This window comes from Nicotiana sylvestris, chromosome 3 (assembly GCF_000393655.2).
Source record: "Nicotiana sylvestris chromosome 3, ASM39365v2, whole genome shotgun sequence".
In the NCBI taxonomy this organism is placed as follows: domain Eukaryota; kingdom Viridiplantae; phylum Streptophyta; class Magnoliopsida; order Solanales; family Solanaceae; genus Nicotiana; species Nicotiana sylvestris.
In genome coordinates, this window is record NC_091059.1 from 142110797 (window position 1) to 142126939 (window position 16143).

The 16143-nt window shown below is 36.6% G+C and overlaps 2 protein-coding genes and 1 non-coding gene across 4 annotated transcripts; 1 reads left to right on the plus strand and 2 right to left on the minus strand.

Annotated features, from left to right (window-relative positions):
- The first annotated feature begins 383 nt into the window (after positions 1-383).
- LOC104211309 (uncharacterized) lies at positions 384-4485 on the plus strand. Its single transcript, XM_009760348.2, has 5 exons — positions 384-837; positions 940-992; positions 1536-1697; positions 3511-3612; positions 4125-4485. The coding sequence occupies exons 1-5, from the start codon at positions 630-632 to the stop codon at positions 4260-4262; spliced, it is 663 nt and encodes a 220-aa protein (XP_009758650.1). The 5' UTR covers positions 384-629; the 3' UTR covers positions 4263-4485.
- Positions 4486-4660: 175 nt separating this feature from the next.
- On the minus strand, positions 4661-14981 carry LOC104211310 (uncharacterized). Of its 2 annotated transcripts, none has more exons than XM_009760349.2 (4): positions 14755-14981; positions 14381-14422; positions 8915-10546; positions 4661-5456 (listed from the first exon to the last, which is right to left on the minus strand). In XM_009760349.2, coding segments are annotated over exons 2-4 (2037 nt in total). In that variant the 5' UTR covers positions 14382-14422; positions 14755-14981; the 3' UTR covers positions 4661-5052. The 2 variants fall into 2 exon arrangements, with proteins under 2 accessions (XP_009758651.1, XP_009758652.1); XM_009760350.2 differs by lacking the exon at positions 14755-14981 and adding an exon at positions 14503-14746.
- A 166-nt stretch (positions 14982-15147) lies between these two features.
- Positions 15148-15219, minus strand: TRNAM-CAU (transfer RNA methionine (anticodon CAU)). The gene has a single exon. It is a non-coding gene; the product is annotated as a tRNA-Met (tRNA).
- Positions 15220-16143: the final 924 nt, after the last annotated feature.

Below are 16143 nucleotides of genomic sequence, written 5' to 3' on the forward strand. Positions count from 1 at the left end.
AATGGCTAAAATTCAATTACTTTTGAAACTATGGCTATTTTTTAATTACCACTTATAAATCTGGCTATTTTTGAATTTCTCCAAATATTTTTCTCTTTGAGGAAAAAAGAATTGTCTTTGGATCACCCATCCAAATCCAATACATATTTCTGAACTCCTAATTTAAAATTCAAGACATAAGATTCGAACTTTAGAACATAATTTTGGAACTTTAGGACACGATCTCCTGAAGTTGAATCTTGAGGTTTAAATTTTAGGACGCCGTGTCCTAAAGTTTGAGTGAAATTGGCTAATCCTTTTTTTTTTTTTGGTTTCCCACCCAGTGTCCGGTATCCACGTTGGAGCCCGACTATATCCGAATTCGTGGCGGATAAGGCCCATTTGGGAGTAGCGCTCCCTGCCAAGGACTTCTCCACAAGCAGGGCTCGAACTTTAAATATATTGATTGTAATCAACATGCAAAAGTGGCTAATTGTGTCATTTACACCCAAAAATCAGATTCAGCAACACAAACGTGTTAGTTACGGAAATCAAACTCCCGGGTTCTAAGAAATTCCCCTGCCATCTTTTTCAATCTTCCTCCTCTTCCAAACTCTGTTGTTGTGATTGAAATCAGTGAACGCGCAGCCATGGAATACGATTACAGGAACAGAACAGGATCTCCTTACGATACACAATTGCCGCCGATGTACGGCAGACCAGCAACCGGCGCTCCACATCCACAACCACATCCCATGTACGGTCAACAAGCACCCGGACTGTATCCTAGGGTTGGTCAACCCTCCGGCGGCGTCCGTAACCCTCCTATTCATCACACCTCTTCTCCGTCTTCCAACAGTATGTATTCCTTGATCTCTCATTTATGTAAGCTTTGTAGGTTAATCTGTTCAGAGTCAATTTCAATAAGGGAAATTTTGATCTCTCACCTGTTTTTTGCAGCTGGAATTGGCATCAGAGTTGCTATTAAACCTGAATATCGGATTACACCTCCGGTATGAATCCTATATGCTTAATATATACTATTGTAGTCTTGTACATGTACTCCCAAGTTCTGAGGTGCTTATATGCTGGACATGCTTGATGCTTCCAACTGTGATATACAACCGTGCTTCATAGAACATTTTGCACATATAGAACTTAAGTTATATACACCGACTGTTTTAAAGCTTCTTACATTATCAGTGAATTTTAACCTGAGGTTAGTTTCCATTTTTACCGATAACCTAATATTTATTGAGAGATTTACCTGTAATTACCTAATAAATGATCTTCTACCTTCAAGGTAGGAGTAAGGTCTGCGTACACACAGACCCCACTTGTGGGATTATACTGTGATTGTTGTTGTTGTACCTAATAAATGATCTGATTGCCAAAATACTTTTTACATTGTCGGTGCATAGGACTAACTCAATATAATTCTGCTCATCAGTTTGTTTCCATATCTAGATTTTGTATACTATTTTAATTTAGTATTGTATCAGATGCATAGCTTAAGTCGTTTATGCGAACAATATATTATTTTCGGTTTCTTGCAGCCTCCGCTGTCAACACAAGTGGGAGACATTCCTCGAAGCACATTCAACTTTGATTTTGACTTTGAGAAAAAGATTCTGGCCGAAGCAGAAAAGGAAAGCCAGAATTGGAGCAGGCTAGGGCTGGAAAATCTTCCATCTAGATTGCCAGAACAAACTAACACGGTACTTTGTATTTCTTGTAATCTTGTTAACTGCAGCAGTAAACTCTGGTTACATAAGTTTCTCAAAGCGGGTCCAGTCCGGTATCTGAATGAAAATGTCTAAGTATAATTAATCCCCTGAATACTGAATTTGTTGGGACATACCCACCTAGGACAACACTAGGTTGGCCATTGAATAGAGTGAAGTGCTTAAGAGGATTCATATAGCCCACCCAACTAGTTCAGAATGGAGGTGTAGTTGATTGTTAGCTGAAATGCCCCTCCATTTCAATTTATATGACAGTGCTTGACTGATCATGGATATTCATTTTGACCTATGTATATTATTAGTGGTAGTGGAAGAAATAAATAAAGAAACAATTGAAAAGGTTAGTTTGATAGAGAAAGCATCACATCAAAGCTTAAAATTTGTATAGTTTACTGGATTTGCATTCTTGAAGTTGTGAAAGTTGGCTAGACATGGATTGATGACAAACATTTTGGAGCACCCCAAAATGAAAAGAGTGTCATATAAATTGAAAACAGAGAGAGTACTTCTTTGGTGTACACCCATATGCATTTCTATATTTAACTGCTAGGGCGGCAGCTGGGTATGAAGACTAAAATCTTAATAGGGAGATTTCTATTGCTATCTATTTTTTTAGTTTGGTCTTAACCTATAGAGATTAAAAAGCTCATCAACAAGCGATAGAAATATCAAAGAGTTAGACACCTGTACTCTGGCATATGGTGGAGGTAGTCAAGTATATAAAATAGTTTGAGCCTTGAGATGGTTTAGTCTCTTTTTTTCATCACTTGATCTTACAAAATGTGATTTTGGCATTCCAGGAAAGTCCAAATTTGAAAAAGGAGCTGAATTTTTAAGGTGTAACTCTTTTATTTTCTAAAGAGTAGGAAATTACTTCCAATAACATGTCTTTACATATTCCTAGTCTACATTGAAACTGAAGATTATGAGATGCGGCTGCCAGTCATTCAGTTCATAGTTGGTGACAAAACTGGCGTGATTTTAATATCTGTTCAGGCTCTTTCTCTGGGTTGAACTCCTGGATAATTGAGGAGATGCTAATAAGCAATCCTACTGCTCTGCCCTGTTTACCACAATTAAGCTCGGGGATAATGGTGCAAGTGTTAGTTCTTGTACTTCCTTTTCCTTGGCTCAGGTAGACTACTTTTAAGTTTTCAAGGTGGTTAAATACTTCTGTGAGAAGTGAAGGCAAGGGAAAGTATTATTAAGATGCATAACTTTAATTATCTTACATTGAGCCCTATTTATGTACATACTTTACACAATACATAATACCTACTAACCAATGTGGAACACTGAAGGTACATACACTAACTACCTAACACCTTCCTACGTTGAGGATTTTTCTTTAAACATATTCTATTATGCATAGCTTACTCGAACCTAAGGAAGAATAAGTTTGTCCTTTTCCTTTCTAAGAATTAGCGTAACAAGTAATTCCTCAAGTTGGATCCCTCATTTTGAATTTTGTGGATCCAAATATGGTTTATATACTGCAAAGGAGGAAAAAATCATGTCTCAAAACATGTCATTTATTTTTTGACATTTTTAGGATGTCAAATATTAAGTCTGTGAACAAAGGTAGTTAGCATCGTTTCATATATACACACACAGAGATAACAAATCAAGTATTGATTGCCAAGAGCGCATCATGTGCTTTGTTTGGGAATGTGTAATACATTTAAATATTTTGCAGTTTACTCAATGTGATTTCTGATTTGGTTCTCATCAACAGACACTTAATTTTTGTTGATATTTGAATGAGTCTTTTCTTACTTGAATATAGGGATCCACTGGAGATTCTGTTATAAACAAATACACAGCATTTGGTTTCAACAGAGAGGCTGTGGCCATAGCGGTTGCAAATTATGGAGATAACCCGATCAAGGTCACATATCTTTTACATGCTTCTCTTACATTTCTCTGTCTGCATGTGGCACTAGGAGCAAGGTCAAATTAGCTTATCTACAGATCTTACTTTAAATTAAGTTTGTGAAGACATTTCTCTACAAAGACTTCCATTTCTTATTTTACCCTGTCCTAAGTCCAATTTCAAATTGAATTCATCGACGGTCAAGTTAACTAATTTTTGTAGTGAAATTGGAAAATGACTAGATTATTTTTTGTAAAGAGAGTTAGATATTTAGAAACTGCATGAAGGTACAACATGATGCATCTTTTTCCATCATAAAACCACTTAGACAGTAATGTTAACAAAAATTGAATTTTAGTTTTTGAAAGGCAAAACATGACATTTAATTTGTGACCGAGATTTTAGAATGTTGAAGTGAACAAGGAAGTGTTGTACAAAAATTTGCCCAATAGCATTGAGGAGCACTTGGCTATAGTAATGTGACCTTTCATTAGGTTGTTCTAACATTTTCTTCATCAACTAATCAGGTCAAGGAATTTGCAGAGAGATATACTCGCTTGAAAGAAGAGATGGGATTCTCATCAAACAGTGTTGCAGATGCCTTACTATTGAATGACAACGATACAGACAAGGCGATATCTCATTTGATTGGCAATTCATCATGATAGTTTTTATGAGCGATGCTTCTCTAAAAATAAAATAAAATTTGTAGAATGTAATGAAGGTGTCAGTACATTATAATGTCATTGTAAATGTATTTTGTGCGTGTGCAGATATATATTTTGTGATAAGGCCTATTAACTTTAGACAAGTGAGTTTGGCATTGATCTGATAGCTGCAAGGTTGCGATAAGCAAAGTCAGCTGTTGTTATTCTTTTCCCATGTCAATTTTGTGTCCTGGCATTCTAGTTAGCTATTCAATTATTGCCGCGCTTTGCCCAAAAACTATATCGTTTCAACTTCGGAGCCATTAAACTGTCATAGAACAGTTGTGCTTGCCTTCCTTTTTGCATGGATAGAGGAAAATTTGCTAACAGAATTTCTTGCAAATGTGCGGGGCGTCCACGAGGAAACTTTGTTGCAACTTATTCCAAAGGGGTGTCAAAAGTATAATATGACCTTTGTTGCAACTTATTCCAAAGGGGTGTCAAAAGTATAATTTGATTTCCCTGACTACCCAAATATTTCGATAAAGGAGGATAAACAGAACACCTTTATCACATGCTGCACAATGTATACACTAATGTATGCAACATGCATTGCCAGTTTACCAACTACCATCCCCCTCTCTTTCTGGGTAGGAATGACGTTTAGATGGCCTATCAAAACAGCTACTTGCACTACTCCTAACTACGTTTTTACATGAAGAAAGGAGAGCTAAAAGTACCACACAATTCCATGACACTACATTATGACGACTAAATCCCTGTACGTTGAGGGTGGACGACAACCTGGTCATAAACCAAATATGTGGTCACTAGCACCAAATATTGCAGCAGTAAACTGTCGCGTGTTCAAGTCATTTCCATCAAGAGAACCAAATCTATCAAGCCACTGAGTTGGACTAGGATTTTCCACCTCTTCTACCCACTCAGATGTCATATCTATGTCATCAAGTTGGAGGGGATCTTCCTCCGTGGGTTTAGAAACCAAATACCGTGCTAACTTCAGATTATAGTTTATATAAACAAGGTCCAGAAGGGTTTCCTTGTCAATCTTATTGCGCCTCTCGGAGTGGATTTGTTGAAATGTGCTCCAATGTCGTTCAAAAGTGAATGTACTGCATACCTGGCTAAGTATTCTAATGGCGACTCTCTGCAACGTAGGAGCAGCATCACCGTACTGTTCCCACCAAATACCTACAATGCATTTCCTTCGCATTAGTCCATTGAGAGTTAGTTAGGCAATGAAGAAAGCTTGTATAAAAAGCATGAAGTGTCGGCAGCAGTCATTTTTCTGACAGCATGAATCTATGAGATTGAGATGCAAGCAAGATGATAGAAAATTATAACAGCACAGTTCAAGTCAATTAAGACATTCTGGAGAAAGTCCATAGAATTGACGCATTCAGAGGAGACTCGACTCAAGGTTAGCGATCAACTAGACGTGATTTCAGCTTAGTCAGTATTTTAAGCCAGTCTACATTGAAGCCCTATGGAAGTCTTACTACGAGTTAATATCTACCGAATCATTAATGTTGTTTTACAACTTTTAGGGGCCATCACATTTCCATATACTTCAAAAGTTCTACTGACTTCATTGCTTCCGGAATGTTTAGTCTAGCAGGAAGTGCTATGTATGTATACTGAGGCAGAATTGACATTCAAGTACATCTCTTTTTTATTTCTTTTGATAAGTGAGAAATGAAAACCCAAGTACATCTCCTTTTGTTAGCTCATGGTTTTACTTAACATAGGAGGTAGCAACCACAACAAGCACAGCAATAGCTTAGTAGTTTCTAACAGTTTTAAAGCTTACATTGGATTTTGCTTAAATTAAACATGAAACGTTAAATGACCTTCACGACTGATTCTTAAAGCTGGTGTCTCTCTTTCTTATTTTCTTGTAAGGTAGTAGATCTAACTAGATTACAAAGTATTCGGACAAAAAACTAAACTCAAACTAGTTTACAGATAACTCAAAAGATCAGCTTGCAACACTGGTGCTTTATTCAGATGAAACTTAAGGCTCAAACTAGAGTCTGGAACTAATTATTATACTTGGGGAATCGAGGAATGCCGACAGTCACCATGAAGTAAGTAATTGTAGGGACATTGAGATCGATGAAGTCATGGAGGCAATGCGTAAGATGAGAAGGGGCAGAGCTACCGGGCCAGACGAAATTCCGGTTGAACTGTGGAGGTGTGTGGGTAGAGCAGGCTTGGAATGGCTTACTGCATTGTTTAGTGTTATATTCAAGACTAATAGAATGCCTGAAGAGTGGAGGTGGAGTACAATGGTCCCGTTGTATAAGAACAAAGGTGATGTCCAGAGCTGTAACAACTATAGGGGCATCAAATTACTAAGTCATACCATGAAAGTTTGGGAGAGAGTGGTAGAAATGAGAGTGCGAAGGACGGTGTCTATTTCAGACAACCAGTTCGGGTTCATGCCGGGACGATCTACCACAGAAGCTATCCACCTTATTAGGAGGATGGTGGAACAGTACAGAGATAAGAAGAAGGATCTCCACATGGTGTTTATTGATCTGGAGAAAGCGTACGATAAGGTTCCTAGGAAGGTCTTATGGAGCTGCTTAGAGGATAAAGGGGTCCCGAGTAACTATATTAGGGTGATTAAAGACATGTATGATGGAGCTAAGACTCGGGTTAGGACAGTAGGAGGCGACTCTGAACACTTTCCAGTTATTACGGGATTGCACCAAGGGTCTGCGCTCAGCCCATTCCTATTTGCCCTAGTGATGGATGCACTGACTCATCATATTCAAGGGGAGGTTCCATGGTGCATGCTATTTGCTGATGACATTATTCTAATTGACGAGACAAGAGGCGGCGTCAACGAGAGGCTAGAGATTTGGAGACATGCTCTTGAGTCTAAAGGTTTCAAGTTGAGTAGGACGAAGACGGAATACCTCGAGTGCAAATTTGGAGTTGAGCCGACGGAAGCGGGAGTTGAAGTGAGGCTTGACTCTCAAGTCATTCCCAAGAAAGATAGTTTCAAGTACCTTGGATCGGTTATTCAGGGGATCGGGGAGATTGACGAGGATGTCACACACCGTATAGGGGTGGGGTGGATGAAGTGGAGGTTAGCGTCGGGAGTTTTGTGTGACAAGAAAGTTCCACCGTTACTAAAAGGTAAGTTTTATAGAGCAGTAGTTAGGCCTGCCATGTTGTATGGAACTGAATGTTGGCCGGTAAAGAACTCACACACCCAGAAGATGAAAGTAGCAGAGATGAGGATGTTAAGGTGGATGTGCGGGCATACAAGGATGGATAAGATTAGGAATGCAGATATTCGAGAGAAGGTGGGTGTGGCCCCCATGGAGGACAAGATGCGGGAAGTAAGACTCAGATGGTTTGGGCACATTCAGAGGAGGAGCACTGATGCACCGGTGAGGAGGTGTGAGCGACTGGCTGTAGTGGGCACGCGGAGAGGTAGAGGGAGACCTAAGAAGTATTGGGGAGAGGTGATCAGACATGACATGACGCGACTTAGGATTACGGAGGACATGGCCCTTGATAGGGAATTATGGAGGTCGAGCATTAAGGTTGTAGGTTAGGGGAGAGGGTGAATATTTCTACAGCACAACTGAGAGAGACTATCTAGTTAGGAGTTAGACTAGGAATGTCAGTGGTCGTCTATTGATGCAGGGCTTTACCTTCTAGTTGTACTATACCAGCCATCTAATTCGTATTTCGTATTTCGTATCCTGTATTTCATATTTCGTATCTCCTATATATTGTTGTTATTTTATTACGCATTTTTATGGTACTAATATATTATCTCCTATTGCTTTTTTTGAGCCTTTTGAGCCGAGGGTCTCCTGGAAACAGCCTCTCTACCCTTCGGGGTAGGGGTAAGGTCTGCGTACATATTACCCTCCCCAGACCCCACTTGTGGGATTATACTGGGTCGTTGTTGTTGTTGTTGTTGTTGTTGTTGCAGTTGCAAGAAGCTTACAAGAAAAGCTTTCCTTGGAAATATCATTTTTTTTCTTGAAAATATCATATAGGCAACCAATGAAACTTCCAGGTGTAATTAAAATGAAGGAAATACAAGTGAAACTTATGAAAAAGAAAACCTATTCTGCAGCCAAGAGAAATAGGAGTTATGATCTCCTTCTGAGTTCTGACAAGGTTCTCTCTACTTGTGAGTGCCTGAGTCGATACCACATGAAAGATGCGAAAGAATTATCGCACATTTTTCATTTCTCTTCATGTACTTTTTCTACAGTTGGTCAGAATAATGGAACAAAAATTTGAGTTTTTCACCTTTCCAAGAGGAATTTAAAAGGCATTTATACCTCTTGGAAATAAAGATCTCTATGCCAGTAAAAAGTAACAGAAGCAAATAGGCTATACCCATTCCACCTAAGTCCACACCTATAAAGGGAGAGAGATCTCCAGGGAACACAAAAGGAACCCATTGGTCTAATAGGAATTAGTTTTCTGTCAATGCATGATATCACTACGTGACCAATGACGTCGTCAATTTAGAAGAAGGTGCTAGTCAGCTTTCCTACTATCTCACGGAGAAGAAAGAAGAATGAGCGGACAAGACTTTTCTTAGGATCGCTTCAATTTAAGTTATGTACTGGGGATGCACAAAAAGTTTGAAAGTAAAGATGCAGTCATACCTGGAGGAACAGTATCAATTGCCTCCTTTGCCAGATTACAACCAAACATTCCTGATGCCCTTGTAAATGAAAGGATTTGAGTCGTGATATCTCGCCTCAATTCGGGAGTTGGTAATAGCTTCTCCAGCACTCTGAAAAAATCTTCCTTTATTGACCCAAGAAACTTGACTTCTGTGTTGTATTGGATGCTAGGATTCAAAAAGGCAGCTGCTGAATGCAGAGGAGAGTGGAGGTTATTCTGCCATTTCTTATCTACTATATCCAAAAATGTCGTGCACTTTATTTCATCCATAATATAGTATGTCCGTATTGACTCCTTAGCTCTGGTCAGTAGTTCATATATAGAGCCCACAGCTGGCTTTCCTCCAGATACTTCCCTCATCACTTTGAGGAAGGGCTCAGAAACAGCAACACACTCTTCAGCTGTCCTCCAAAAATCATTGTCATCTAGAATTCCAATACAACTAATGCTTTGTGGTTTATTTGTATGAGCAGAATTGGCAGCAAACTCTGGACCGTTAAACATAAGTTTCAATCTTGACCTATGCTTCAGTAGACATTGTAAGGAGAGAAAGTGTGAAACGGACTTTGTGATACCAGTCTTGATGATCTCTTGTCCTCCAGTGAACTTTTTCATAAGATCAAGCAATGAGGAATTATTGTATATAAACTTCGAGATTGATTGCGCCTGTAAAATGCATCTATTTACCCAATCTAATTTCGAAAACTCGTCTAAGATTGCGTTTATACACTGTGAAGCACAAGGGGACACAAAAACACTCCCGCAGTTCTGCAAAATATGGTTCACTATACCAGTGCAGTAAAGTGTATTATCCACAATTACTTGCACAATATTCTCTGGGCCAAATTCTTGAATGATTGAATCAAACAACTCAGAGAGGCATTTTAGATTCTTAAAATATGAAGATGCATCTACAGATTTGTAGAAAATAGTCCTGGAGGGTGATGAAACCAAGAAGTTGATCAAAGCTTTCATTTTGTTATCTGTCCATGTTTCTGCAATTAAAGTGTAACCTGTCATTGCCCACTCTTTCTCAACATCTTTTGACTGTAAGCTTACTTCAGCCTTGATCCTCTCCAACCATGTTGCTTTCAGAGTTTCAGGAGAAGGACCTAAAAACCCACTGCCACACTTCCCTACTGCCTCAATCATTTGATGGTAAGAGGAAGATCTAGCAACACCGAAGTCAATTTTGTTCTCAAAAAAGAACAACGCAATACTTCTCTCCGCATTTTCTTGGTTATTTCCAGGTGAAGAGATAGCCTGCCCAATTGGTGGAAAAGTTCTTGCAATTGGAGTTATTGGTTCCACAGACAAAAGGGGGTTTTCTGGAGAAATATTTACAAGAGATTTAGCCTCAATGAGCTTATGCTTTTTAGTACTAGGAGTTTCCTTTGCCTCATCCTTTGATGCTACTATTGCCCTTACCCTGTCAGTAACATCATCCCTCACCTTAGTACATGGATTCACACCTTTACTTGGAAGTCTGGATAAGTGGTGCTTTAACCTACTAATGCCACCGTTGAGAATTCTAAGACAAAATTTACATCTCACTTTATTCCCGTCTAACTTCTCAGCATATTCCCAACAGACATCTTTTTCTCGAACCACTGCCAGAAAAAAATATCTGTTAGATAATTTTATGACTCATCCTAGATGGTTTTTCTTATTCTTTTTGTTTTCTTTCCCCTCTTAAGATAAAGAAAGACTGAATACAACAACAACAATAATAACAACAACAACAACAACAACAACAATAATAATAACAACAACATACCCAGTGTGATTCCACAAGTGGGGATAAAGAAAGACTGTATATGGTGCACAATAATGAAACAAAATTATCATTTAGGAAATCTCTTTAACAATTTGAAATGAATGCAATGATAGAATCAAGTGTTAATCTGCTATTAAGGTAGATATATATCTTGTTAGGTAATAATGATAAGCTCAAACAAATGCTACCTACTATATGTCAATCATCTTCAACTCATGCAACAAGGATGTATCTTAATTCACTAGCAAAGCGTGATGCGTTTGCATAGGCTTCAATCGTATACCAATATACTTTTTAAAAACCTCAACTTTATAAAAAAAAAACACTCAACTATTTACAATTGCCATTCTGTTAAAAAGTGCCAGTATTTAAGTTGGAAAAGCAGCACAAGAGAATCACACGGTAGTTTTACCATTGATCAATTATGTGAAAGCGCTATTATCGAATTTCAATCCTTGTAAAAAAGACAAAAAGAAGGAAACTAAAGTGGTTCCACTCAAAATCCCCAAAATTAAAGCTAGGTTTCTATTTTGTTAAACTGATCAACTAAATTCCTTATAATAATATGGTGTAGCAGTGCAATTAAACATTTGCAATTTTTTTATAAGTGACATTTGCGTTCTTCTTTTTTTTAGCTTCTAAAGATTATCATTCTAAACAAGGGGAAGCATCAAATGGAGCTTTGATTTTGACCATATATTTAGCATTTGGTAAGTCGAGGATTGAATTGAATGGGGTCTTAGAACCACATATTATGATTTCTAGCACATTTAATATGCTAAATATGGATGGACTAACCAACCGTTCACATCAGGAATAGAGGCCGTTAAGGATGTACTTGCTTTTCCTTTTATTCGTCGAGATTGGGTTGTGTTCAATGTACCGCTTGTATAGCCTATGCTTTGCAAGCCCGTAAATAGACGACTATGGGTAGTTCAGGTGCGCTTAAAGTCAACAAACTAGATTTAATTTTGTTTCACGTACATTTGTTCAAGAAATATAGTCTCATACCACATGAGTGCATTCTTTTAAAATCATTTAGAAGTCTTTTGGGTTAATTCTCAAGGAATTATCCGGGATGTTTAAGGTAGAAATACATCATGATGATCGTTTCACTATCCTTCCTTTTGCCTTGCAATGGAGATTGCTTTATTTTTGAATTTAAGAAGTGATGCTTCGACTTAATTGACCTTGGTAAGAAAGGCCATGTTATTCCCTTCGACCGTTCGACTTTGAAATACCGGCAGTTCGTGACAGAAAAGGACGATTACAGATATTCAAGTGCTAATTTATGATCTTTGCTAAAGGATGAATTACTTTATTATTTGATAATTAAATTAAAGAATTTAATTAGTCAAATAAATTTAGTTATTAGTCCAAATAAAATATTGTTATATTCTTTGCTAGCACAGAGAATATAATTAATAATGTGAACAAATTAAAGTTTTCTATTTGGAATAGAAAATTAAATTTTATCTCTTGGTTGAAATATATATGTGTGTGATATATATATTTGGATATTATAATTAATATTTATTTATATATGGAATATATATTAAATATTAATAAGGAGACTAATTCAAAGTCCACAAATCACTACCTACGACACTAGTAATCCCATAAGAAATGGGTTCCACATTTTTTTAATGGAGACTAATTGGTGAAATCCAATTAAGAATTGGATTCAAGCATGAAGTCCACAAAAGAGACTTAGTCGGCAAACGTGTTTTCCGTTATGGAATGGGATTCCATCTTTAATAGAATTATTTTACTAAAGTTCAATTTTGAATTGGAAAGGAAAAAGAAAGCCCAACGCTTCTAATTTTTTCTTAACCTAGTGGAAAGTATTGTTGGATTAAGTGAATTCCAATTTGAAATTGGATTCACGTCAAAGTCCATAAAGGACGCAGCCACCCACCGTACCAATATGCTTGTTAATTAAATCTAATTTTGAATTGGATTAGTAACATGAAATTCCGTAAAAACGTGAAATCCAATTGGAATTGGATTGGAAAGTCCAAAAGGACGTGTCGGCTGCCACATACCCATTTGGAATGGGATTCAACTTTTTAATGGAAAAATTCTGTAAAGTCCTAATGGACTTGGAAAGGAATTAAACCACCGATTTTAATTCTTCCTAGTCCCCATTGGAAAAGTATTGCAGGCTCACGTATATATAGATATATTCGTGAACTTGAAGAACATACGAATACCTACAAGGTGTATGTGGGCCCCACAAAGTCAAGAGAAAATATTATTACGAGAAAATTGTTTCTTGTTCTTCTACCTTTGAGTTAAGATTTTTGAGAAAAACTTCAATACAATAATTTTTCGTTCAATTTGTTCGTGGGTTTCATTGATCAAAGAGTTGATAGCAAAGATCAGTCTCGGTGTGGATACGCATAGATTCTTCGTACTATCGAAGAATTTTTAAAACAAGACTTTCTTCACCAGGTACGTTTTAGATTCGATCTTTGACATGTAAATAAATTTTAAATACGAAAAGATCTGCCTAGGATTGTTATTGTTTTCCGCTGCATGTTATGAACATCTATATACGATCACACAGTGGTATCAAAGCACAATAAATAACTTGTCAATTACTATGATGATCTCAGGTCAAAAGAAACTCTTACATCACGTTCTTTAAGAGAATATCCCATTGACAGTTTATGGTAATCTAACCATTAGGAATTATCCAATGAGTCGGTTCAATGATCATATCTCTATTTGCATCATCTATCTATGTGATTTAGTTAATAAGATCAACTCAAGAACAAAATTTAGATTAAATTATAAGAAACTTTACTCTCATTATCATAATCTCCATCACGATGACAAGTCTCAAAATTTAATCAAGGACCTTATCAAATTAATCAAGCAATTAATAATAATGATAAAAGAATATCAAATGCCATATATATTTTATCTGAAATAACATTCACAAAAATATGTTTAAATCATCAAATATAAGATTGGATCTACGGCATATCTGATATATCCCTAACAACATTCCCTTTCCAAGTCAGGCAAAAAAGATCGTAAGACCTATATAACGCTTTAGTTTTTTTTTTTGTTTCCAGAGCTCCCAACCCTTTTAATTCTACTTAATATTTTTTTTTGATTTGCACCGGTGTCCGAGTCTCTAAGAGCCCCGACTAATCCCGGGGGTGCACAGGCCCTCGACAAGGAGTTTCCCGCAAGTGCACCACGGTTAATTCAGGTTTTACCCAGTCCGATGGTCCTCAGAAATTGTTTGCACCCAGTGGGTTTCGAACTTGATACCTTGAAAGGGAGCAAACCCCAAGGCTCAAGTCAATTGGCACCAGGCCAACCCCTGAGGGTTTAATTCTACTTAATATCAGGTACAACATTGTAACAAAAAGGATAATTTCCGATGGTTAAAGTGTGTGTACTACTGCATTACTTTCAAAGAAAGCCGCTTGAATTCTGTAATTAATGAACGAATCGTGGTAATTGTGCCTAAACCAACGAATTAATATTTTCTTAACTTTATTTAGGGAAGACGAGTTATCTGGAGTAGTTAACTCCAAGCTCTCTCTAAAATAACCCGATGGTAAGATCTGAATAAACTAAATTAACATTTCATAGATTTAACATAAATTGAAATAACAAAGGCATGAAAACCATAGCTCCAGTGACTTACTAGTTATGGAGGCGCTTCACAGTGGAGCGGGGCTACACAAACCTAAACAAGCAATAGCAATTCAGTTAAATTAAGAAGAACGAACACAGCATAAATCAGTAAAGTAATTGCTAAATAATCACCATTAGAGCTTCATCCGATAGTTCAATTTCCAAGTGAAAGATGAAATTATTAGTTGCAGTCACCATAGAAAATGAATTGACAAAATTGAACTCTATAATTTTAGTGTCCAGCTGAAATTTCCATGGAAATGAAATTCTTCGACAGTCTACGGTGTTGATTTGCACCATTTTTGAATAACGAAACAGAAATCGAAAAGGAGGGAATAGATATGAAGAGAAAGTAGACGAGAAATAAGAAAGAAAAAAACTCACATGGAGAAGTGAAGAGACGAATTATCAACGGAGGAGATAACGGTTTTGACGACAGTTGCAGAGAAGAGGGATCTGCTTGATTTATCGCGATATTTTGTGGTCTAATTGTCTGTAATAGTCTAGGGTTTAGTTCGTATCGATTTCTTGGACTAACAGAGTTTTCATTTTCTTTTAATTTATCTTCACCTTCTCGTTCTATTATCTCACCTATTTGTATTTTCATAAGTATTTTTTTTTTCTGGGAAAAAAAATTATGTAGTATCTCCTTTTCTTTTCTCGTATTTTCGGATCCCGTACACGCCCGTACAGTGCAATTTTCGGCCAGAGCGAACTGACGTCGTATATAACAGAGGAATTCACGGAAAAAAAATTGCAATGCTGGAAGTCAACTCATATCAGAGCCAGGTTTCGATCCTGGGACCTGTGGGTTATGGGCCCACCACGCTTCCGCTGCGCCACTCTGATTTGTTGATAATAAGTTACAATTGTTTTATATTATTCTATGAAGCTCAAAGATGGAGTACTAACTAAAACAATCTCAGTTCAGCCTACTCTTTTTCCTTTTTGTTTTCTCCTGTAAAGTAACAAAAAGTTTTCTTCTCTTTATTTTCAGACAATGAGAGGATTAGCTGCAGAAGTAGATTATGGAAAATGGCTGCAGATCTACGACTAAATCGATGAAAAATTATACTTGGGGTGTACAGTAAAATTGCACCAAACCGAAAAGTCAAACTAAATCGATTAAAAACCCTACTAGATTTGGTTTGATATTAGTAAACAAACTGAACCAAACCAACATATAAATATATAATTTTAATATATACTTCTAAGATTTTATATAGAATTTTTTTAAAAAAAAATATCCAGAACTATTTGGGATTCTCTTACGGGATATAATATTTAATAAATATGAAGGGCTCCATATTTATTAATATTAAATATTGGGTTGTATGAAACTTTCTTATTAAGTGTTACTGAGATGCATCAATCTTTTTATTCTTCCATATTCATATATCAAGATCTATTAAATTCTTATATCTTTTTTCGAATTTGAAGTGGTGGTTTTATTATTTAGGTATCATATTGATTTTTATGTTTAATTATTAAATTAAGTTAACATTGAAAGTGTACATCAACAAAAAATTATTGTCAGAAGACAAATAACTTTCATGTGTTACTAAGTAAATTCTCTATAAGAATATTTAATATTTTTTAAATTTTTACAAAAATATTGTTTCAATCTTACTTTGTTAAATTTTTTATAAGCAAATATATGTTACGTAACAAAAAAACCCGAAAAAATCGAAAAATCTGCCAAAATCGAACCAATCCAAACCGATATAGTTGGTTTGGTTTGGTTGTTGTATGAGTCAAAATTCACTTAAGTCA